General features: G+C 42.0%; 1 protein-coding gene across 1 annotated transcript in view; it reads left to right on the forward strand.

Annotated features, from left to right (window-relative positions):
* WWC2 (WW and C2 domain containing 2) overlaps positions 1-18,407 on the forward strand; it is a 2,565,136-nt gene extending 2,546,729 nt beyond the window's left edge. The window contains exon 23 of the mRNA XM_069631472.1: positions 12,582-18,407. Coding sequence (XP_069487573.1) covers positions 12,582-12,648 — 67 coding nt within the window. The 3' untranslated portion in view covers positions 12,649-18,407. The remainder of the gene's footprint in view (positions 1-12,581) is intronic.
* Positions 18,408-24,844: the final 6,437 nt, after the last annotated feature.

Raw genomic sequence — 24,844 nt, forward strand, 5'->3', positions numbered from 1 at the left:
GATTCACCCGAGGTGGAAGGGGTAAAAATGCAAAAGCCGCAGCAGCAGGTGCCTCTTTACCCTCAGCACCTGCATCAGCCGCCTCTAAATCACTCTGAGGACTCTCCTCACAAGACACCAGTAGGGGGCAGGCTAACTCAACATCTGACGGAATGGCAGGCTATTACGTCAGATGCTTGGGCATTGGAGACAGTTGCCCAAGGTTACTGCCTGCCTTTTCTATGCATTCCTCAGAGTCATCCACCGGGGAACACCTTTCTGAAAGTTCCAGATCCGCTCCTCTTGCAGGACATTGTAGACCTGCTGGAGAAAGGTGCCATAGAACCGGTACCTGTAGCGGAGAGGAACAAGGGCTGGTACTCCCCCTACTTCATAATACCGAAGAAGGACGGAGGACTGAGACCTATCTTGGACTTACGAGAATTGAACAAGTTCCTCAGGAAGGACAAGTTCAAGATGGTAACTCTCTCTCAGATCCTTCAGGCCCTCCAGCTCCAGGACTGGCTGGTATCTCTGGACCTTCAGGATGCTTATTTCCATGTGCCAATCCATCTTAAACACAGGAAATACCTGAGGTTCGCAATTGGCGGCTCTCATTATCAATTTCGAGTTCTGCCATTCGGGCTGACCTCCGCCCCGAGGGTCTTCACCAAGCTAATGTCGGTAGTGGCTGCAAGTCTAAGGAGGGAAGGGATTCACGTCTACCCCTACCTGGACGATTGGCTGACCAGAGCTGTATCTCCGGAACAAGCTCAGATCCAGCTAGATTATGTCTTCCACTTCCTTCACAAACTGGGCTTCTCCCTCAATTTAAAGAAGTCACAGATGATACCATCACAGAGACTCCAGTTCATTGGAGCGGTCCTGGACACTTCCCTGGGAAAAGCCTCGCCACCAGAAGTGAGGGCTCAAGATATTCTGCAGATGGTCACCCAGTTTCAAAATGCCCAACGTCTCCCAGCCTTCGACTTTTTGAGGTTGCTAGGCCTCATGGCATCCTGCATCTTCCTTGTGCTAGAGGCTCACCTGAGAATGAGATCTCTTCAGTGGGCATTAAGAACTCAGTGGTCGCAATTCTCAGGGAGAATGACAGATCTCCTTCAGGTTCTGGACAAGGTGGCTCGAGACCTTCAGTGGTGGGCCTGTCAGGAGAACATCTTGAAAGGATAACTGTTTTGGCAACCATGGCCGGAGATAACAGTAGTCGCAGATGCCTCACTCACGGGGTGAGGAGCCCATGCCAATGAATTGACCATCAGCGTTCGTTGGTCTCCATCGGAGTCCACACTACACATCAACCTGTTAGAGCTGAGAGCAATCAGACTAGCGCTGAAGGCTTTTCTGCCATCTGTACAAGGGAAACATTTCCTGATAATGACGGACAACACAGTGGCCATGCATTACCTCAACAAAAGAGGAGGCGTGTGATCACTGCCTCTGTGCAGAGAGGCGATGCAGCTCTGGTTTGGGCAATCCAAGAAGGAACCTCTCTATCGGCAGTTCACTTAGCCGGAGAGAAAAACTTGACGGCGGACGCTCTGAGCAGGCAGAGCACAGTATCCCACGAGTGGGAACTAGCTCAGGAAGTCCTTCAACAGATCTTCACCCTTTGGGGAACCCCTCGAGTGGATCTATTCGCCACCAACATCAACAGGAAGTGCGATCAGTTTTGTTCAAGGGAATTTCCCCCGAGAGGAGCTTTAGGGGACGCGTTCGTAGTGGCCTGGGAGTTTCCACTTCTGTACGCGTTTCCTCCAGTCCCTGTCATTCCTCAAATGATCAGGAAGTTGAGAAGGTTCCGGAAAGCCATGATCCTAATTGCCCCGGACTGGGCCAGGATAACGTGGTACCCAGACCTTCTGGACATGTCCATCTGCCCTCCAATTTGTCTTCCACTCAAGGAGAATCTTCTCTCACAGAAGGGAGGTCAGGTTCTCCATCCAGACATCAGAACCCTCAACCTTCACGTTTGGTATCTGAAAGGTTGAGATACAAGGATTGGGACCTCCCAGATGACATCATGGAGGTGTTGCTTTCGGCCAGAAGGCCAGCAACAAAGACTTTATACCGCTGCCGTTGGAACAAATTTTGCAGCTGGTGTAGAGAAAAGAATATCGATCCCTTTTCATGTGGTACACCAACACTGTCATCTTTTCTACTCTATTTGGCAAATTCGGGCCTTCAGGTTGGCACTATCAAGGGCTATCTCGCAGCGCTATCGATCTTCAAGCGCACTGCAGAGGAACCATTGTATTTCAAGTTACCCTTAGTAATACAATTTCTGAAGGGATTAACCAATGTCTATCCTCCATGACCATTCCAAGTTCCCTTAAGGGACTTAAATTTAGTCTTAAATTTCCTCATGGGTACTCCTTTTGAACCACTCCTCTCTTGTTCGCTAAGATTTCTCACCCTTAAAACTGTCTTATTAGTGGCATTGACATCTGCTAGGAGGCTGAGCGAATTACAAGCTCTATCTTGTAAACCCCACTCATACAATTTTTCATAAAGACAAAGTTGTCCTACAAGTGAAGCCTAATTTCCTCCCAAAGGTGGTTTCTGAATTCCACATCACTCAGAAGATTACCTTACCTTCATTCTATCCCCCTCCCCATCCGGGGAAAGAGGAAGAAAGGCTACATAGGCTGGACCCAAGGCGGGCTTTGAGCTTTTACATCAGCAGACTTGCTAGGATTAGGCAAGCAGTCCAACTGTTCGTAGGTTACTCAGGGCACAAATTGGGATTACCGATAACAAAACAGACCATTTCCAGATGGATTATTTTGGCCATTCTGGAATGTTACAAACTGGCAGGGAAAGGGCCTCCTCAAAATCTTAGGGCTCATTCAACCAGGGGTATCGCAGCCTCTTCGGCCCTCCAAAGAGGGGTACCGATTCGAGACATATGTGCGGCTGCCACATGGTCGTCTGCACATACCTTCACAAAATTTTACAACCTGGATTCCTCCTCTAGCCAAGAGACTAGATTTGGCAAAGCTGTGTTGTACTCTGTTCATTCTTAAAGGGTAATATGGCATCTCTTACTCCCGCCTCCAATCACATACCACTGCTATGGGAGTCTATCATAGATAAGGAATACGTTGGAGGACACAATCCCTTCGAAGAACAAGTTACTTCTTACCTGGTAACGTTCTTTCGATGGGATGTTCCTCCGACATATTCCTTATCGCCCCCCCCATCCATCCCCTCAGTAAAACTTCCCTTGTGGTTAGAGCTTACGCTCCTTCAGGGTCAATAACCAATTCATGTAAAGCAACTGTTAAACATCAAAACGGAACTGAGCAACAGACGCTGCTTGAGTATTTATACGTATGATAACGTCAGCGCTGATACGGAGGCTGTTGAGGGACATCGGCTCGAGGGACGTCGATGCGCAGTGCCCTCTAATGAAAAAAAATTCTGAGGCCAGCAAGCTGGGGATGATCTATCAAGATAAGGAATACGTCGGAGGAACATCCCATCGAAAGAACGTTACCAGGTAAGAAGTAACTTGTTCTTCTGGTGGAGTGAGGCTGCTGGGTGTTAGCTGCTGCAGTCTTGAGTCTTTATGTTGTGTTCACTGTGGTGAAGGAGGCGTCGTCCCTGGTGAACAACATGTGCTCATAATCCCAGCGCAGCCACGGAGTGAGCCTGCTGGGTGATAGCTGCAGCAATCTGTGGCAGTCCGTGGTGGTCAGAGGTCCAGTGGAGTACGCTGAGCCATCATTAACATCATCAAAGGTAAACTGGGGACTTTGTGAAAATAGTACGAAAATGGCAAAATATTATGAAATCTAACGAGCAGTACTGACTATACGGATTGGCCGTATAGGCGTCTCATTGTACTTGATTGCATTTATTAAAGGTTTGTATCAAATGCTGGGCTCGTACCTCCGCAAAAGAAGCGTTACCAATCCTTGAAAAGTTGATCCCGGTTTTAGGAGAGGTTTATCCACCTTTCTTAATAATCTTGTCCTTAGTTGTTTGAGCTCAGGTTCTGGGTGAAGGATGGTAGACCTTTGTTTGGTGCCTGGGTGGACTTATCCCAGGCATTCCACAAAATCAAGATTGTCTCTGGGGCAAATTGAAAAGTTGGGGCTTGCCGGATTATCTTTTGGCAATTTTGATAAAACTCCATCAGAACTTCACTCTACGTGTCAGACTATCTAGGTCGGGTAATTTATCTCAGTTATTCAGGATAAAAAGAGGTGTTAGTCAGCGTTGCATGTTGGCCCCCTTTCTCTTTCATTTGTATGTCTCAGATTTCTTTTGGTCGCTCCGGAATTTAGTAGTGGCAAGCCCTAAAATGAGAGAAACAAAGATATCTTGGTTAGCATATGTTGACAATATCGTTATTCTGGTTCATATTCAAATTGGCCTACACTGGCTTCTTGATGCTTTGGCGGAACTAAACAGCCTGATAATAAATCCAGACTAATTATATTTAAGCGTCCACTGGTGACCTGGCGGATTGGCAAGCAGGCAATTCCCATACTAAAGGAGATTACGTATTTGGGCTCAAAGATCAGTGTCTGTCCATCTAAAGGTGAGTTAGTAAACACCTTGGACAGTAAGATCTTAGGTCTGGGTTCCCAAATGATCAAGATTCATATGAAATTTTGTAAGTTCCCCATTTTCCCAATAATAAAATATTATATGGGCAAAGTGGTCCCGACCTTACTCTTCGGCCTGGAATGCAATATCTGCAGCTTTGACATTGACTGGGAAAAAATCGAGACCATGCTATGGAAGAGAAATTTGATCCTTCCTAATTCAGTCCTGATGGTTTCTATTCGGTACGAATTGGGTTTAACATCTCTCCTAGCCTAGAAAGAATGGTGATGGATCTCGCTGTACAGACTTATGCTAGATCCCCCATGTAAATCACTTTACGAAGATGTGGCGGTGCAACTAAAGAAAGGTGATAAGTTTCTTAACCGCCTTAGAGGCAGATGTATTGAGATCTTAGATAAAGCAGACTCTGACTTATATACCCTAAAACAAAACCCACTGAAAGTAAAAGATCGTATTAAACCCTGGGACTGGATCAGAACGATTGAGAAGATGAAAGCAGCGAAACTCACTTGCTCGCTCTCACTATGCGACAAACCAAGATCATTTCTACCCATACACCTAAGAAAATCTCCCTACCCAATAGTTAGGGTGGCCTTTCTAAGATTCAGATTGAATATCGCTCTGACACTTGAAATCTTGCATGTTAGAGATAGGAAAGCATATCCCAGTGATATCTGTCAGAATTGTGAGATGGATACAAAACACACATTGAAACACTTGCTATCTGTCCGGGGACGAAGGAACTGAGGCTCCTCAGATTGCAAATATGTGTCCATAATGTTGACTTTTTGGATACCGGAGTGTTCTGGGAAAGATTGGCCTCGGGCAATGAATTGTTTTCGACAGTAGAAGTGGTCAGGATTATTAACGTTTTAAATCTTATTGATAGTGATAATTATAAAGTGTGAGAGTGATATACGTCTGCTCTGATTTGCCTCTTTTTCTTTCTTTTTTTGCTGTTCTTTTTTCTTGTATATGATTCTCTTTTATTTGCCTTTAGGCTTTGTATTGATCAACTGTTTTATCCTGTAAAATCTGTCTAGTTTTTTTCTTTTATCTGTTGCTATTTTGTGTAAAAAGTCAAGATTTTTCATTTTGGCTAAATCACAATTAAAATAAAATATATATTTTTTCACAATTAAAAAATATATATTTATTTTTTGGTCTAGCAAATTTCGTAACAGATATTTTCTCAGAGACAAAGCAATTCAAAGGCTAAACAAATGGATATTGTACTCATTGTTTTTATGAAATGTTGTGATATAAATTCATCATGTGAGGTTTCCTTCTTTTTTTCTCTTCCTTTTTTTAATGCTTTGTCCTTTTTTGTCTTTTATATACTGCTTATCTTCATGAGTTGAATTGCATTTGGTAAAAGTTTGTTGCAAACTATATACCAATAAAATAAAACGAAAGCTGGGTTTTTAATCTGAATGTGTTTTGGATTAGCTCCCTATATAGTGGGAAAAATTGAACTGGTGAAAATAAAGTGGGTGGAATGCATGCAGACGAATGATTCTATGGTGAATGGTACCTTTCATATTTTAAGCTGCAGTTTAGCAGTGTTACCCTCAGGAATGATTGATAGTACCCTCTTCTCCTCCCACAGGATGCATACTTAAGCACAGTTTCCCTTCAAGAGACAATAGAAAAAGAACCGGCTTAAGGAATATTGTTCTCCAGTTAAGAGCAATGCAGCGCATTTAATGTTTATTCATTATTTCCTGCCCACACTTGGAAATATCTAGATATATGGAATTCCATATAACAGGATGGAAAACGTATGCAGTTTCATGAGGAAGGTACCTTTCACTTAAATAAGCTTCTAAATTTGAAAATAGCCCTGAATCAAAGAAAGGGACGGTAGCAGGGGATTTCTGGAAGTGCTCATATTGGCCGATCTTTGTGTCTGTTGAGGCTGGCCCTGTACAGTCCTTATGCCTCTTAATGTCTGCGGAGCAAAGACGTGATCAATACAAGTCTAAATGCATCCCTATATGTGCTGACGCTGCTGGGAGTGTGTGTGCTCTGATTATCTGGACTGGTGGATGAAAAGACTCCAGCCCTGGCTCTCGAACCTCATTTGGAGTCCCAGTGCTCGATAGCTGCCTATGAGACCGGAGGCTGCTCTTCAAGGCAGGATGGGCCTTTGTTGTGATTCTGCGATGTTCCCAAAAATGGTGGTGGCCTACTTCACGGCCTCCAGGCTGTTACCTATTGAGAGGACTCACACATAGATTGGCGCAACAATCAAAGAGTTGAAGCATGCTCATTGCCTTGGTACTGCTGCGTCCCAAGGGATTAGCGAAGAAGAATTGTGCCACTACCTGTGTCCTTTCACCCAGTGAGGTTTACCATCTTTTTTTTAATGATGGATCAGAGAAGAGAGCGTAGTGGGTGGAAAGCGTTGATGTTACCAACCCTCAATTAAGTGGTATCTGTTACAGGCAGTGGACAGCTATGAATATCTGTTGCCTTGTATGCCTGGCTGTTTTCACCAGAGGATTTGAAATTAAAGACTCTGGCGTTTCTGGTTTCTGCTCAAGTCAATTGACAGCAGTGTCACTTTGGAATAATGTTAACCCTAGAGGTTACTGGAAGCCAGAAAATCCATGTCACAGCCCTTTCTCTAGATCTATATTCAGCACCATTTATAAATCAATGCGTGGGTCTTGACCAGAAAAGCAAGACACTTGGCTCTGGAGATATGTTGCCGTAGAGTCACCCCAGAATCTGAGTTTTCGTGAAGTGATTCTTATCATTGTCAGTACACAGATCGACAAGAAAACCGAAACAGTCTGCTCTTTCTGTCTTGATGCTCTTGACCACAGTCGAAGATGGAGGCCTTAAAGAGCCCAGGAGCATATGCACAGGGGAACACAGATCTGGGATTTCATGCCTTTTCTGGTCCTCCACTGACTTAAGCAGACCTCCTGGAGTGTCCATTGTTAAAGGATGAAATTGCATTATCAGTCAAACAAGAGATACAACCAGCCACTCAGATTTGAAACAGAATGTGATGAAGGGGAACACTCTGCAAAAAAAGGCAAAGCTTTCACCCAGTCACTGAAGTCCGTGGGCATTTCCATTCCGTTTAGTTCTCATGTATAGAGCAAATTGACAAGTTAGACTAGGTTGGAAGAAGCACCATTTTTGATTGAAGTGGACTAGTAGTTTGTTGTTGGAAAACCATGGAACCACAGAATGCAACCCCTCAGACTTCCACTTCTAGGGACAGCATGTGATTGAACAGAAAACTGAGAGCAGCCCAGACATGTCATTGCGGTCCATTGATATGAAGAGCATGGGTCTTCATGTTTACATGGATTTAGTTTGTTAGTGCTCTTCAGTCTTTCCAGGTGATCTCAAGTAACTTCTAGAGTGAGTCTTTGGCATCAGTATCTGTTGTTCTGGATGTCTGCCTCCTTATTGAAAATGTTCTACGTATCACTAGAACCATCTCGTGGGGATGTGGGGTGAGTTGGTGTGTGGTTAGAGGCAAAGCCTGAAGGGTTGAGGTAACACCTCTTTTGATGTTGGGGTGTGGTATTGAAAACCGAGGATCTGACCCTCTGCAGCAAAGCCCTCACAGATCATGGCCACAGTGATACCGTGAATACCGTGTGGATTCAGGGTACAGCGACACAGGTGTGCAGGAGATGCTGCCCGATGATTTGTAGCACGCATCACTACGTCCACGCTTTCGAGCCTTTAAGAACCAAGGATTGGACCCTCTGCAGAAAAAACCCTCGAAGGACAAGGCTGCAGTGTTCGACGATGCAGGTGTTTTGGCAACAAAGGGGTCAAAACGAAGAGTGCGAGCATGCAGCGCAGCTGTCTATGAGCAGCTACTGCAAGGCAAGAAAGGTGCGGGTGGGGCCGCAGCCATTACTGCATCCTACTAAACTGCCCTACCTCACACATACTTCCTTTTCAATACGATTCTTACCTTGCACTGTCTCCACGCATCCATTAGGCTGTCCCTCTCGTGTGTAGCTGTACTCTGTTTTCTGCATCTCTGAACTCTTTTCTTTGCGTCTTTTCCTCTAGATGAACGCTTTTGCCCCCTTCACTGTCTCTGCATTTCTTCTGCAATTACTGCATTCTTTCCCTCTAGGTGATTGTATTGGCCTCTGTCTCTGTTTTTTGCATACTCCTACAAGTGTTCCTGGGTGTGCTCACTTGGACTCTTTGTCCACTAAGCCTTTCTCCTCTTCTTCAGGTTCTCCACTTCTCTGTGTTTCACTTCTGTTGCCCTCCAGGCCTTTCTTCCTCCCTAGGGTGTTCTGATAGATTCCAGGCACCGTGGTGTAATAATTGCGGTGCCTGGGATCTATCCCGCCAAATGGTTACTGTATTTAAGGATATTTGTGCATGGTTAATATTCACAACAAGTACGCTAAACAGCGGAGCTGAAGAGCATACCTTAAGACTGCATAAATTGGGCATAGAAACCAGCAACTCGTGGCCTTGAGAACGACCTAGCATTGAAACATGTGTCGGCTGAGTATAACAATAAACCAGCGAGCAACTTATTTAAAGAATCTTTGCGATGATGTTTATTGGAAGTTGTTTTTGTCAATGCGCGGATCTACGGTACTAACCCATTGTTTAAACTGGTTGGTTTATAGGCTGACCGCCAGTGCCAAAAGCATTTATAATTGCATCTGAACGTTGAGCATGCAGAAATTCTGCAGCTTTCAGTGTAGAGCTGAAAGCTCCAGGATTCACAGGGCAAGATACATTTCTGCTACTAACAGGGCTGTCTACATAAGGAACAGAGAAAGCTAGCATAATTGGAACCACAATGATTTTGCTAGCCGTTCAGATGTCATATTAGGAATTGAAGGCAGCAGGGGGTGGAGACCGAGGAAAGGATTGGGAAAAAGATTGTGCTGGTCATTCAGTTGGCTGTTTTTTATGCTGCGATTTCCAGTGACCAAACTCCTTACAATAATTTCACTGGCCTTTGTAAGGGCTAGGGCAGATTGTTTTCTGTTCAGGGCTCTGCCTGGATTAGAGTTTAGAAATATACCTTTTCTGCAGGTCCTGTTTTATGTCTTGCTCTCCCTTGAGAGTTGCTGAATCTATAACACCACTAAATGTATTTAATGTATCTATTTGTCTTGTCATGAAAATGCTGCACGGCCAGTAAAGCTTCAATTAGATTTGTTCCTTCCCAATCTAAGAGTTCCCCTTTCATCCTATCAAACATCTTGGGCTGCAGCCCCATTACAAACGTGGAAATAACAGCTTGCTGTGCTGTTTCAGCTGCATAGGGCATCCCAGAGTACTGATCAAAGCAGCTTTTAAACCTTTCCAGGTAATCAGCTGCATTCTCATTTTTTACACTGTTTGCAGGCATTGTTCTCCGTTCAGTCAATCTTCATGGGCACATTTTTAAAACTGTGCAGAGGAAACTGTCAGTAAATTCTTTAAAGTTTCTGCTCAGTTCCTTCAAATTCCAGTTGCATTTTAGTTGGTGTGAAGTAATCGTGCCAGGGCAATAGGAGATTGAAGCAAATGGTTTAAATCAGTCACGTTATAACAGCCTATTACTACATGGAGTTAGTCTTGGAACTTCACTGGATCATCTGGTATCTTGGAGAAACAAGATTGAGCAATGTTAGGTGGTCCACAGGCTATTGATAGCCACTAGTGTGCTCGCTGAACCGGGCAGTTCTCACAACGAAAGTGATAAGGAGCTATTTGAAGATGTGAGGTTAGTGAATACTTCAAAAGCAGAAGACACTCCTGATGAGGGTGAGATACCAAAAATGTTTGGGGTTGGCCATCTCTCATATAATTAATCAAAGGGTGAAAGTGATTGTGGTGCAGGGTTCCCTGACAGTTTTATAGGAGTGGCCTAACTGGAATCTAGACTGTGTAATTCTTACCTGTTCATCAGGCTGATGTGGGGGTGCAGATGTATGTAGATGTGGGTAATCGGGCAACTGATCAGTTAGTGGGTTCAATATGGCTCTATTGTAAGAGTCAAGAATGTCGCAGCATTACCTTCCATCTATAGTACCACAGGCACATGTCCACCATCCCCAAAGGATAGCCAGAGCAGGGCACAACATCCAGCCATGGTCTCTGCAGACGGCCCGCAACATAACATACCACTAGAGTCTCCAACTAAACCACTTGAAGCTGCGTACATTGTGGGTAGCGAGAACCGCTAAGCGAAACAACAGAAACTTTATGTGGTCCCATATGAGACTTGGCATGCCGCCAGTGGATATCCATGCACACTGTGAGCAAGCAGCTGCAGCAAAACTCATCAACATAGACTGTTTCAACCATGTTGCAGAGCTGCTTTCTGGCTTAAACCCCAGAAATACACAAGGACTTACTTTGACTTTAGTTGTGGCGTGGCTCCTTGACACAGATTTTCCAATGAGGGCTGCCATTACACCGACAGTGCAGACCAGTGGAGACAAAAAGGGGCTGTGCTTAGCCCCCATTTTTTGCATTTTGATACCTGTAGCGCCTACCGGTTGGGGAAGACAGGGCGAGAATGGCCCGGGGAAGGATGGCCAATGGGAGAAAGAGGTGTAGGATAAAGATGGAGGCAGTAAGCCAGATGTTGTGAGTTGTTCAGGTGAGGTCAGTGGAGGAGGTGGTGGCAGATCAATAGACAAAAGGCAGAAAAATGATGAACAGGAGTGTGGATGCTATTTACAGAAAAGATGAGGTATTGGTTGGTACTGTGAGTGTGCATGTAAGATGTGTGAGTAAAACTGTTATTGAAAGATTAGGGGATGAGTGGAAGTTGGATGAGAGTGAAAGGAGAGTGGCTGGGTAGAAAGTGCAGTAGTAGTAGTGTGGCAGTGGAAGTAGTGGAGTGAGGAGAGTAGAAGTGGAATAAAGAGAGGAGAGTAGCAGGAGAGAGAGTATGGAGGAATAATATTGGAGGGTGGTGGTAGAGGGAGACATACATTGGAGGGACAGGGATGGAAGACTCAGGAGGAGAGAGAGATGGTGGGTGGAGTTGGAGCGAGGAGAGTAGGAGGAGAAAACTAGAGTCCTCCGGAGACATTGGGAAAGGATGTCAGGGTGTGAAAGGAAGATTATAGGTTGGGGCTTTGGTGATTGAAAGGCACAACCCCTTTGAACTAACCCTTGTATAGTGTAGGTCACACCTAGGGAGTCCCCGAGGAAGGTTAGATAGAGAAGGTGATGCCTTTGGGCCCTAACAATTAGCAAGACAGAAACTAGGTGGTAAGGGTGCTGTGGGGAATAGGGACGCCTGGGTTAGGCAGGATCTTGCTTCTACTAAACGAGAGAGCAAGGGAAGGCCCTTAGAGCCCTCTTAAAGAATTTCAATAAAAAATCCTTGACCCGTCCCTTTGAGTTGGTATGTTATTAAGGCCATATGTGACAATGTGCACTTTTTAATAACATTGTAATAAGTGAGATTAATGATTACTGTGATTCACATGGCTAGTTGATGCACACTTACCTACTCAATTTACTTGTACAGAAAAAGGACATCTTGGAGCTTAGCTGGCTGAGTCAGTCATTCTAAATGTGAACATGTAAAAGGCATGTAAAACTGCTTTGCCCACGTCTGCCTGCATATTCGACCTGGCAATGCTATTGGTTGGGCATGTACCCGGGGGCTTTATGTTATTAGAATGAGGCCATAAGGATTAAGGTGATGACCATTTGGATAGTATAGAGGATGAGGGTGTTTTGAAGGTAGTCTTTGCTAGATACAATTGTAATTCTATAGATAGTAGAGCTGGAAGCATACTTTCTATAATGGGTGGTAGGTTTATGGGTCTTTTGTACAGTTTTTGAATAATCTATACAAACTATTTTTATTTTGTTGCAATAGTTCCCTTTTGAAGCTATATTAATGTTTAGTGTTTGCATAGCCTATAAAGGAGGCATCAATAAACGTATTTTTTGGCATGCTAGAAAATACTAAGATTTCTAGATATTTTCAAGTTGTTGATACTTTTCTGATTTGACAAATAATGTATTTTCTTTATCTATAGGGAGAAGATGGCCTACTTCACCAGAGCAAAAATCAGAATACCTTCCCTTCCAGCCGACGATGTATAAATAAATATTTTTTCCACACAGTATTTTTACAGTTACTCATCTATTTTAAATGTTTTTTTGTAGGTCAGCTACTTGCCTTTAAGAAAATATTGTATTTTCCGAATGACTATAAACATTTCTATTTGAAAGATATGTTATACTAAATTCCTACATGTAAGAAAAAAAGCACAGTTTTCAGAAAACCAAAGTAGAATAATCTGGTACACTGATGCTAATTTTGTACAGTTTGTATGTATTTCATTTGTGCTTTTATTTTGTAAAGATGGATCAAAGGAACAAAAGCAGCACCAAGTATGTATTCTGTTGAACCGCTCTGTTCTGTGAAGATGTTAAGTTTAGCAGAACATTTTGTAATCGTTTTACTATTTTAATATGAGCAGAATGTGAAGATGGCTTCTAGGCCATATAATATATCTTTGTATATGTTTAATGACTGACCAGGAGCGACTGTGATTTGGTCTTGAACGTAAGCTCCTTTCTAAAATTGCAAGGCTGCCTCATAAAGCTGGTGCTTTAGTGTGTCTGGCATATCAATGATAATCATTTTTTCCTTTTTTTTCTCATTATATAAGTGAAGCAGGATGCTACGTTGTGTGCTTATCTTAGACTTTACATTTGACTGCACTGAAGGGTTTATGAAGGTTTTCCTATTTGGGGGGAAATTATAATAACCCCAAGGCTAGTGAAAATGAAACCACCAAAAGATGTTTGCTTCGATACTTGAAGTGGATTCTGATGCAAATATATATTGAAAGTTAGATTCTAGGTATACATTGCAAGTTAGGGAACATCGATGCAGTAATCCCTCTGCTGTATACAGTAGGCGGTTCATATTTTTAACAAAACTTGTGTCAGGATTGCTGCTTTAAGGTAAGAATTGTTGATGAAGATTTTACCTGTTATATTGAGTTGGTGACTTTTTTGTATTATACCAATAGCATAATCACTTAGAAATAGAGGCCTTATAATGTACTAGCTTCTCTTCGTAGGTATTTCCAGAATAATGTGCAGGGCATGAATTAACCTTGTTATATTGTAATGCATTGTTATCAGGGAACCAATCACAGTTGTTTTACAAGTCTTCAGAAGCATCATGAAGTGTTTTATGCAAACTGCAACACTGTCTCAACATCCACAGTGCAGTTCTGTTTCATTTATTTGTAGTATTGAATATTTGTAAGTGAATACATGTATGCAGCAAATACTTTCATCTTTACTCTCCAGATTTGCTTTGCCTGCTGAATTGCCAAGTACAATAGACATTGTACCTTCTTTCATTTTAAATGAACTCACATGTGGATCACATTTCCCACTAACTTGATTTAAAAAGAATCATGGGCTTGAAGGAAGGTGAAAGAGATATCCAAAACTGGAAACAGCACAGGGTATATTCTCTTTGATAACTTACAGTATTTTGTGGATTGCACTAGTCCTATAATGCCAAAGAGCACAGTACCATCACTGTAATAAATCTTCAAATTGTTCAGTGGGCCTGACTGACTGAGAAATTAGAAGCTGATATAAAAGGTATGCTCCGAGATTATTCTATGAGCGATCCAACATCTTGCTTTCAGTCCAGATATTTAATAATTACCAATTGTTCCCAGTACTTGGGTGTTTTATTAATTTGATAGGGTGTTAGAAACCCTTCCACACCCAGGTCTGTTTTTGAAATGGGACCCAGGTTCGTGATGATGATCTGATATTTCCATCTGGAACTTTGTTAGGAAGCTGAGTTGAAGCACATATTGTACAGGCAGAGACGAGGTCTCAGTGGCCAGGTCTGTATATCCAGAAGCGTCCACTGCTGTGGATGATATCGTTTTTCAGTACTCTTCAGAAAGTACTACATTCACTCCCTTAAGCGCATAGAATAACCAACTCTCATACTAAAACTTGAATGTACCCATTTACTAGCATGGGATTTCTATTGAAACATGACTCTGCCTCTTCCGTTATGGTTGCTTTCCATTTGTAGTAAACAGTACATGATTTCAGTTTGCTGTAATGTTTTAGCAACTAGTTCCTTTTAAAACCGTTGGCAAATTCCACCTGAATTAATGGAGAATAGATCCAGGTGATTGTGCATTGGGCATTTAGCAGTGTAACAAGTGTGTCGTGTTGTTTGTTACTCCCTATTTACCGAAGAGGGTGACAAACCAGCCTATGTCAAATGAACCAATTGGCAGGTAGGATTATTTTATATGACATTATATTAATGTCTTGATTTTAAAACTGTTGTTAAATTCCACTTAAATTTATAGAGAATATATTTCTGTAGGTTAATTCTACTTGTGTGTGCATTGGACATTTAGAATTCTAACAAGTGTAGTTGTGTTGTTTGTTACACCCTATTCACCAATGGAACCAATTGGCAGGAAGAATTATTTTAACTGACATTATATTAATGTCTTCATTCAAAAAAGTGAACACATAAACAGTTACTGAACATAAACCTGAATGTATAAGAAGTTAAAATTAATTTAGACCTCTCTGCAAGGTTGTTTGGTTTTGTGAAAGGTATCTTAAAAAGCCTTTGAACTTTAGCTGGATTTTGCATTGTTTTACTTCATCATCTTTTGGGAGCTAAGCACCCTAACATCAGCCTAAAAATGTTCTGTCTTAAAATGCCCATGCTTCCAAAAGGTTAAACATAAATATACATATGTATCCAGAAACTAGTGAAATGACTAACAGATGATTCCACTCTTAAACAAAAAAACAATATACCCTAAACAATCTTTCTTATTGGCCATAACATTTCCAATATATCATAGATTATAACCTTGTATTTTGAACCCGAACATCTAAAATAGCCTGATTCATATATTCTTCACCATGGTCTTCTGAGATGTATGGGGGATGGGATCCCCTTGAATCCGGTACCTTCCTTTCAAGGTTTAGGCAGGCTTACTTCATAATTCAGACGGGTTTAGACTCGTGGGCAGCTTTAGCCTTATTCATATTGAAGTAACTACTCTTTCTACTGTGAATGGTCCAATGAAATGTGGGCTGAGCTTGTTCTTCCCCTTCAATTAGATATTATCATTTCACAGCCATCTGATAGTTTGGTTGAGCATATCGGGCACGATTAGTAACTTTTAGTCAGCCCTGCTCTGTTAAAAGGTTACTATCTCCTTTCATCAGTTTTGCCCATTACCTGAATCCTCTTTTCCACATTAGGATTCTTGGTCTCTACCACCACTGGTGCCTGTAGAATATGAGGGTGACAGTACAGATGACAGAAGAATGGGGACATTGACTTTACATCTTTAGCTGAATTGTTAAAATAAAGCTGAGCTAACCACTTCAGATCCACCCATCCTTTCACTGCCCTGCGATCACACATCAGATTTTTTTCCAATTAGTTCACTCTTTCGGTCTGTCCATTGGATTGGGGATGATGACCTGGAGTCAGTTTGACCTCTATTCCAGTACCATACAGAATGCTTGTCAAATAATACTTAAAATATGTATGTCTGTCTGTAAAATTGCCACTTCATTCAAAATGAAGGCTACTATATTTTAAATCTTATATTCCAATGAAAGTGTAGTTTTTTCAATAGATATATCACAAATGATTTAATCCAACATTAGTATAACTAAAGGATATTGGCCAAGGAAGAGCAAGTTGTGGTGAACGAGAAGTACATTTTCTCTGTTAAAAGACTGAAAACACTATAATTTGTTATTTGCCAGCAATTGAAGAAATGATTACCTAGTTGTGTTAAAATGCAAATATTTAATTCGGCATGTAGACATGGATTTAAAGAAGAAAACAAAGGATCAGATTGAAATAATAATGAGTAATAGCATATACTTTTATTGTACAAGACAGAGCGAGGGACATGGCATATGGTAATAACACCTTAGTAGTTCAATCCTTTGTAAAAAATTAGATAATAGCTCAAAATGTAACCTTTTAAAACTTGTAGACAAATGAACACTCAACAATTTCAGAAAACATGTGTCTGGTGATGAAGAGCTAAATTGCTCTGTTTTGAAGGAGAAATATAAGATATACTGAAATTCAGTATATTTATAGACAATATTCTAATCACATTTGAAAATCCAGCAGAAAAAGGAAGCTTAAAAATGATAGTCATGGTTATTATTTATTTTTCAACTATTAAATAGGATTGCGATTGTTGGTATATAGTTTTCATCCACATTACCTATCTATTGAAACCCTTCAAAGACACCATGGTATAACATCAGCAATAGCTTTTAGTTGGTGAAACTAGTGGTTTGTGGTTACCATCCCTCAGACTTCCAAAATATTTTTTTTACTGGATTTTTAGCAATCTTTGAAAATTCAACCCCATTTAAAACTGTTATTTAGAGACAACATCTGAGTGAATTTTTTATTACTGTACTAGACATTATATTAAGGAACACCCTGCACAGCCCCCAACTTTTCTGAGAGGTAACTAACTTTGATGAATCATTTACTAATTATATAAGACACAAGCAGAAAGTTAAGAAAAGCTTACAGAAAGCAAATTGCGTGCATTTGTGTGTGTGTTTGGAGTGTCAGCCTTGGACATGCAAAATATGTGATCTTGGCTATCACAGTGCTATGGTCCAATGGTCAGCATTGGAGAATGCAGTTGTGCCCCATGAATGGCATGCCTTAAATATCCGCCATTCATTTTGACTTAATAATCTGACGTTTGGAAAAAAACGGATCCACCCTTTATTATCCCTTCATCGTCCGCCTATTAGAATAAAAGATCATTGGATGTTGACGAGGGTAAATATTGAAGCAAGAAGACATCCCGTTTGAAGTTATTTAATGTAGAAGTATAATGAAGGTTGGCAGTTTCAGATCCTCGTTTTGATTTTGTAAGAGGTTTGTAGATCAATGTGTAGAGTTGTATCCTGAGATGTATTTTCTTTATTTATTTACAGTCTTATTTATGTTCTATTTCAGTGTAGTTCAGTTCTGGACATTTTAAATGTTTATTATGAAAGAGGCTATCAACAAAGTAATTAATGGCTACCTACATTCTAATACGAGTCAGTCATATTATGTTTTTCACGGAGAAGTACTACAAGCTCAATTCTGACATTGGGATGGAGCATTTCCTCTTGGATAGAGTATGTTTATTTTTGAGTCAGTCAGCACTGGAGGTTTTCTGTTCTCAGACATGATTTTTTTGAATTCACATGATATTATGATATTATGTTCCAATCACTATATTAGATGTCACATTTTGAACAGAGCCAATGTCAATCTTTATTAACCTTTCCTGTCCAATTGATTTTAGATTGCATCAAATGACAAGATTTTGCACATACCAACCAATTAACTTTCAGGTGTGTTTTGCTAGAAGCCTTTTAGCTTTATCATTAAACACATTATTCATTGTAAAAAATGTAAACATTGGAATTCAGTTTTGATCCTCATTTTATTATTCCAAATATATGTTTATCATCTGTATCAGACTCAAAGCATAACGGGTGCAAGGACAAACATATTGTTTAGCCAAATGAGCAAAAATGCCCATAACTGCTTAGAAGATGAAGGGCTAATGTTATATAAATACTTTTTTTATTATCAATATAATTCTATACTCTTTTGACTATCAAATGCTCAGAACTGAACTAAATATTTAATCAGGTTATATTCTGAATCTGTTTCTGTTATGGTTTTGTCTTTGTAACAGCATCCACATGCTGAATCACATAGATGAACTTTGTCTCTGCACTTTCCATGTGTTTCAATGATTAAAAAAACATTTTTTTTAACAAACCTCTTCTTTTTATTGTTGTTTATTTTTGTGAAAAAAAGTTAATTTCAGTGCAACTTCTGGTCGATGAGGCAATGAAGTGTAAATCCTAATTTAAAACACTGCTGTCTAAATTTCAATTTATATGTAATGCACGCAAGTACTTATTAGGACTAGCCTATTATCTGCTCTGGGAGGTTTCTAAATAGATCCAACATTGCAGTGGTTGCTGCTTTGATTCAACATGGCAATGCCCATTGTCTTTAGGTTGTGTGCTTGGAGAACTTGAAAAAGCAATAGAGAAACCTTCACTGTAACCTAATTAGCCTACCAGTTTTAATTCCATCTCTGACCTGTATTAACCTGTCATGGTGCAGGCATGTGTGCCCACTAGTCAGTTCCCACAATGTATTATTGTCTCCACAATGCATTCCATGCAGTCTTTGGAGTGGGAAGGGACCACATTGTTACATTCATCAACAAACCTTGACTCTTGGATCAAATGAAATCGCCTGGCTGAATTTCAGGGTCTCTACTTTGAAGTGAATGTCCTCCTTTCTGACGGACTGCTCACAAATGCATTACAATCCTACCCTTCTCCTCGGTGGCCTAGCCAGGTTTTGGTACCGGAGGGGCGAAGTGCCGCTCAGTGGGGTGCTGCCACCGCCCGCGCCGGTCGGTTCGGAGAGGGGTCGGTTTGGGCCGTGGGGTCTCTACCATTTACCTAATTTTGAGGGTATAACTAGGAACTGTTGATGCTTAATATTCAAGGAAAAACTGGCAGGGTTTTTTACCCGCTACATATTTCATTTATAAAACCTTACACCTCTTCAAGCCACATCTATTATCAGTTACACACCACACATTTGTCATGGAGGGAGCATCCAATTAAAATGTAATTGCATTTTGAAAATTAAATCTAGAGATATGAATCAGATCCATCCATCAGCAAGTCAAGAGAGAACAATTCAAAAAACATTTGCAAGCAAGCAATGTGTACCATACCGTGCTCGTGGTAAACCAATACAAAACCACAGACTGCAATGGAAATATGTTTTAATAATTGTCATAGATTCTCTGACACATTACACAAGGTTGTCTGCCTGGCACAAACAAGCCATTTGTCCAGACATTTGAGTTTAAAATAAAATACCCTGATAATATAAATACCAATATAATACCAGATTGGGAGTGGGACTACAAATTAACTTTTGTCCCAGCAACAGACATGGATCCTCCAGAAACAAAGCTAAATATTAGCAAACAACTTAAGTGCAATTGTATTAATCTTTCAATGGAATTGTCATAATTCCCTGAGTGCATCAGTGCAATATCTTTTGTAAACATTTCTTAGTACCAAAAGGCCAACATGTGGCCAAACATTTGATCTGAAAATACATATCCCTAATATCAAATGCTTGTTGCATAACAATGACTTAATAAATGCATCAAACATATACAATACATCTAATGAGGATGACACGGTTCCTTCAAATGAAAGGTGAGAATGAGATTGTGTCCCATGCGGCGGTAGACAACGCAAGACTAGTATGCTTGAAGATGTTTTTGAACCCCGAGACCTGGGTTCCCTTAGGACGAGGTAGCAATACTTAGAGATGGATGGGGATGCAGAACTTACTCAGACATCAATAATCAAACGGACTCAGGAAGTTGGCAAAACTTAGTGCTGTTTTATTTGCAATTATCTAAAAACGGGGAGTACAACGGACATCAATGGACGTCGAACAAGCAATCTCAACACATTTCATAAAAAAGCTTTCTTATATATTAAAAATGTGTCATCATTGACGTTGCACTACGTGGCAAACTACATAAGCCTACTTGGGGATGTGATAGTCTTTCAGGGAACATCTAGGTATATGTTCCATACTGATGGGGATTGTAATTGGGCCTCTAAAATCAGGTGGACATCTAAGCCCTCCTCTTGTGCAAGTCCTCTTCACCGTCACAAAATACACGATGATTCATTGGTTCACAAACTATAGGGCTCTCTGATACGTGGCCCTCTACAATTGGTTGGCACACTTGTACCCGTCTGGAATATTCCACTTGCTAGCAGCACGCAAGCTTGCTACCCCAGGTGCTGGGGAGGTCGGCCCGGTCATGCCTCCCCAATAAATTAACCCAACATCTATCATCACTCCTGCTGTCTGCCATTCAATTAAGGCTTTGAACTTTACCTTGCAGAAGCTCTCCATGCCTGAAAATAAAAGGGAGTGTGGCATGGTCTTATATTCTGGTATCGGTGTAGCTCGACCCAAAGTCTGTTTTCATCTGAACATGTGACTGGAGACCACGTTTTCGAGCTCTTTGTTGCATATAATACTATTAAATGATGAACGTTTGACTCCTCCAGTGTTTTTTCATCCCACCTCAATCAGAAGTTTGTTTCTTTCTCACGTTCATGTAGCTTCTTGACAGACAACTAGGCTCACGGTGGCCTTGACTCTTGGTGCTGGGCCAGCCAGCGTTTCCTGAATTCTCCTTCGCCATCAGCTATCTTCCAACTGCGCCACACTCAAGCCCTTTCCATTCATGGGGTTCAAGTCTTGCTAAAGAGCATTGTGGAACATCCAGATTCTATACATTCCTATGAATATACATTGCTGCATCGCCGCAATCTATTCACTACGTAGCCAGACTCAGGATTACTTTGTCTACTTGCGTTACAACATCTGTACAAGTGTAAAATGACTTTGTATTTTCTTCAGCATTACTTTTCACGGGCACCTTCATTTCGATCCCGAAATGTTTCTTAACTTTGACACCTTCTCTTTAGATCTTATAGAATGTCTATGTTCTTTTGTGTCTTCTCCGGGTGCGTCAATTCTGCTTTTCATGATGTCACCAGTCCTCTTTCTCATCCATTGTCACACTTCTTCTGGGACTCTGTCCAGAAGACCATTGTTTCTTCATGAATGAATATAGAGTTTTCCCGAAGGATACCTTGTTTCAAAAGTTCTTTGTGGTACAGGCATCCTCACTGGTACTATACGTGTCGCAATTTCCGGTTCCATACATATAGGCAGCATGGGGGCAGAGCTTCTGGTAGGGGAATTTGGCTCCTCACTTACACTCCCCCCTCTGGGCGATTTATCGACCACTCTCTCATCAATCTTCATATTAAGACATCCTCACCTAAAGAAGTGCTTCTTTGGAGTCCATATCTTTATGACTCCCTTCAGGCATCCTGCTGATTTCACATGCTCATCAACGCTCCAGGTCATAAGACTGCAGTGTCCATTGGGACTGTAGTAAATCCATCTTCCCACATACTTCTTGTGGCTCTTCGGATACAGGAACTTTGTTCCCTCAGGTGCATAAATTCTGGCCTTTACGTAGTCTCTGATTTCTTCATCTGTCAGCTCTTTTGGTTCAAATCCTGATGCGACATCAATCACAATCTTCATTCCTCCTCCTTTCTTTGCAGTCTTCTTGCATTATGCGATTATTATCCTGATCACACAGAACCCGAACATGATCATCACCAACAGTGCTCCAAAGAACTTGAACATTTTCACCATCCATTGTGGAACCCATGAGAAGATCGATGCAAACCAGCTGTCATCTGCAATATCTTCCACTTTGTCTTCCATCTTGACGTGTACATTTGTCAGCATTGTTATGGCCTCTGTCAAGGTGCCATTCTCGTCATCGTGAGAAGGTCTGAATGTGCAACATGATTCTCTGATTTTGGCATAAACACCTCCAGCCATAGCTGTAATCATATCCAAGACATATTTGTTCGGAAGAGTCATCAGGCGTATGGCTCTTAGCTCCTCCTTGATAGCATTGAATCCCTTTATGGTGGTTTTCATCGTCTGCAGAAGCTGCCATCTGGTTATTTGTAACCATTTGGTATTTGCCATCGTCTGGATCCCAGGCATAAACATAACAGTAAAAACTGAAGCAGTCTTGCTGAACAATCTGTGTTCATATGGAATAGCATCAAAGGCCTCTATTGACTTGGCCGGCTCTCTTCATTCAATTAAGGAATTCAGCAGATCTCTTTTTCCTCAGGTGAGCATCTGCTTTAGGAAACTCAACAATGCTGAGGTCACTCTTTGGAATCACCAATGATGTACAGTGAACAATCACTATAGAACATAGTCCTCCCCAGTCTCTGGGCAGTTTCATGTATGCTCTAGATCCGCGGTCTTGGGAGGATAGCTCAGAGGCAACGTGCTTGCTTTGGAAGCAAGGCGACATGGAGCAACACATGTTCGATCCCCGGTTCCACGCTTAGAAACCTCTGGGTATTAAGCGTGTTATAAATAACCTATCATATCATATCAGGCCCAGTAGTGATCCATTATCACTACTGCCCCATCTTTCATTCCTGGCACATCGAAGATTTGTCTGCACTGTTGATTCTCTCCAACTTTTCTCGTGCCATTTTTTCTGAAGCAAGGCTCTGCACTAGCCAAAGGCACTATCTGCAATGGGCCTCCTTTGTCTTTGACCCACATAAGAAGCTTCGCAAGCCTCAGCCAGAGAGGTTTGCATCCATTTTCCACTCGTCCAATAACTGGATTGTGATTACCAGTTACTGCCACAGCTCTGCATACAACTATGCCTTCTTCCCATCCATCTGGAGAAAGCACTGTTCCCCAGATTCGCATCTGGCCTCTTTCCTTGCAGCTTCGAACATCTTCATCTTTCCTTGACAGTTGAGTTTCCTGTTTATATCCCATCTAATTCCAGCTCCCTTCATGCCAGGCTGTTCATATCTTATCACATGATTTCTGGTCTGTGCTTTTTCTCTTGTCTTCAAATCTTGGACATAATCATCTTCATCCGGGGCTGACCATTCTTTCACCCATACCAAGGATGCCTTTTGACACTGGAACTGACCCCTTGTATGACAGAGTGCAAGGTGAGTTAGGCAATGAGCTGTTTGAACATCTATTTCAATAGCTATGAATATATGACACTTACCCATAGCATAAGGCAGGAGTGCATGTACATAGCAATCCTCCTTAGAAGTCTTTTTCCCACTTCATTCATGTCCTGATACCACATGTTATTCCCCAAATGTGCTGTACTGTCTAAATAATAATTTAATTATTACAAGTTACTCACCATAGTGACTAACCTACTCTTAGTCCTTAGTCCCCTTTTCTCCACACTGTATGGGTGTCCCTTCCTAGGGACTGGAGAAGGAAACTTTTTCACCAGAAAAACCTTCTTCACCTTTAAATTTAGAGGCACGCAGGGGTGCGGCCTTGGGAGCATGAGCTATTCTGACTCCACCCAACGGCGCCACTCCTCAGTCCCCATTGACACGTCGACAATATTTACCATTGCCTAATGACACCAGTATTATTAGGGGGGAGGATGGTGGGACGTATGGAGCAAAGGGGACTAAGGACTAAGAGTATTTTAGTCGCTACGGTGAGTAACTTGTAATTACTTTTCCGTCCTGTCCCCTTTCCTTCATACTGTATGGGTGATTACAACTGAATGTAGCCCCAGCCTGTCCGAAGGCTGCGTCTGACTCAGAGCCGGCGTCCACACAGTAGTGTTTGCAGAAAGCTAAAGGGGAGGACCAGGTAGCTGCCCTGCTTATGACATGCCACGGAACCTGCCGCTGGAATGTGATGGCTGTGGCCTTGGCCCTGACGGCATGGGCATGCATATTGGCTGGCAACGGCTTGCACTGCCCCTCATAGGCCTCTTTGATGGCCGCAACCATCCACCTTGCTATGGAGTTCTTGGATGCCTGATAACTGGGTCTGGAGCCCCCAAAGATGACAAAAGTGCCTCCGACTTGCGGAAGCCCTTGGTCCTATCCAGATAGAATTTCAGAGCACGTCTGACATCCAGACAGTGCAAGAATCTCTGAGCCTCGTCCTTGGGGTCAGCGAAGAATGTATGTATGACTATTTCATCATTTAGATGGAACGCAGAGGGTACCTTAGGTAGGAATGCCAGGAGAGTCCGCAGGACCACCTTATCCTTGTGGAAAGTGGTATAGGGTTCTGAAGCTACCACAGCCTGGATCTCGCTGACTCTACGAGCAGATGGAGACTGACTAGCAGAGCTGTGATGATCATCACCAGCCTGATGTCCGCTGATGCTATTGGTTCGATGGGTTTGTGCACCAGGGTGCCCAAACCTACAGTAAGATCCCACAGAGGGTGTGGCTTTTTGATGGGCGGGTAAAGCCTGGACAGGCCCACCAGATGTTTCCTATCGGGTTGGAAGAGGAGAAGACCTCCTCCTTCGAATTTCTGTAGGCCGCTAAGGCTGCGAGATAGGTGCAATGTGTGTCCACCTGTATGCCAGAGTGGGCAAGATGCACTGAGAATGAAAGCACATCGTCCAGCGTGCACGTCAGGAGGCTGATTTCCTTAGAATCTGTCCAGTTAGAGAACCTGCATTGGCTCCTAGTGGCCTTTCTCCTAGCACCCTGGATGATCTCCAGGTTAGCCTGATATAGG

Source organism: Ambystoma mexicanum, chromosome 6q (genome assembly GCF_040938575.1).
Source record: "Ambystoma mexicanum isolate Mex_15411 chromosome 6q, UKY_AmexF1_1, whole genome shotgun sequence".
Taxonomy (NCBI): domain Eukaryota; kingdom Metazoa; phylum Chordata; class Amphibia; order Caudata; family Ambystomatidae; genus Ambystoma; species Ambystoma mexicanum.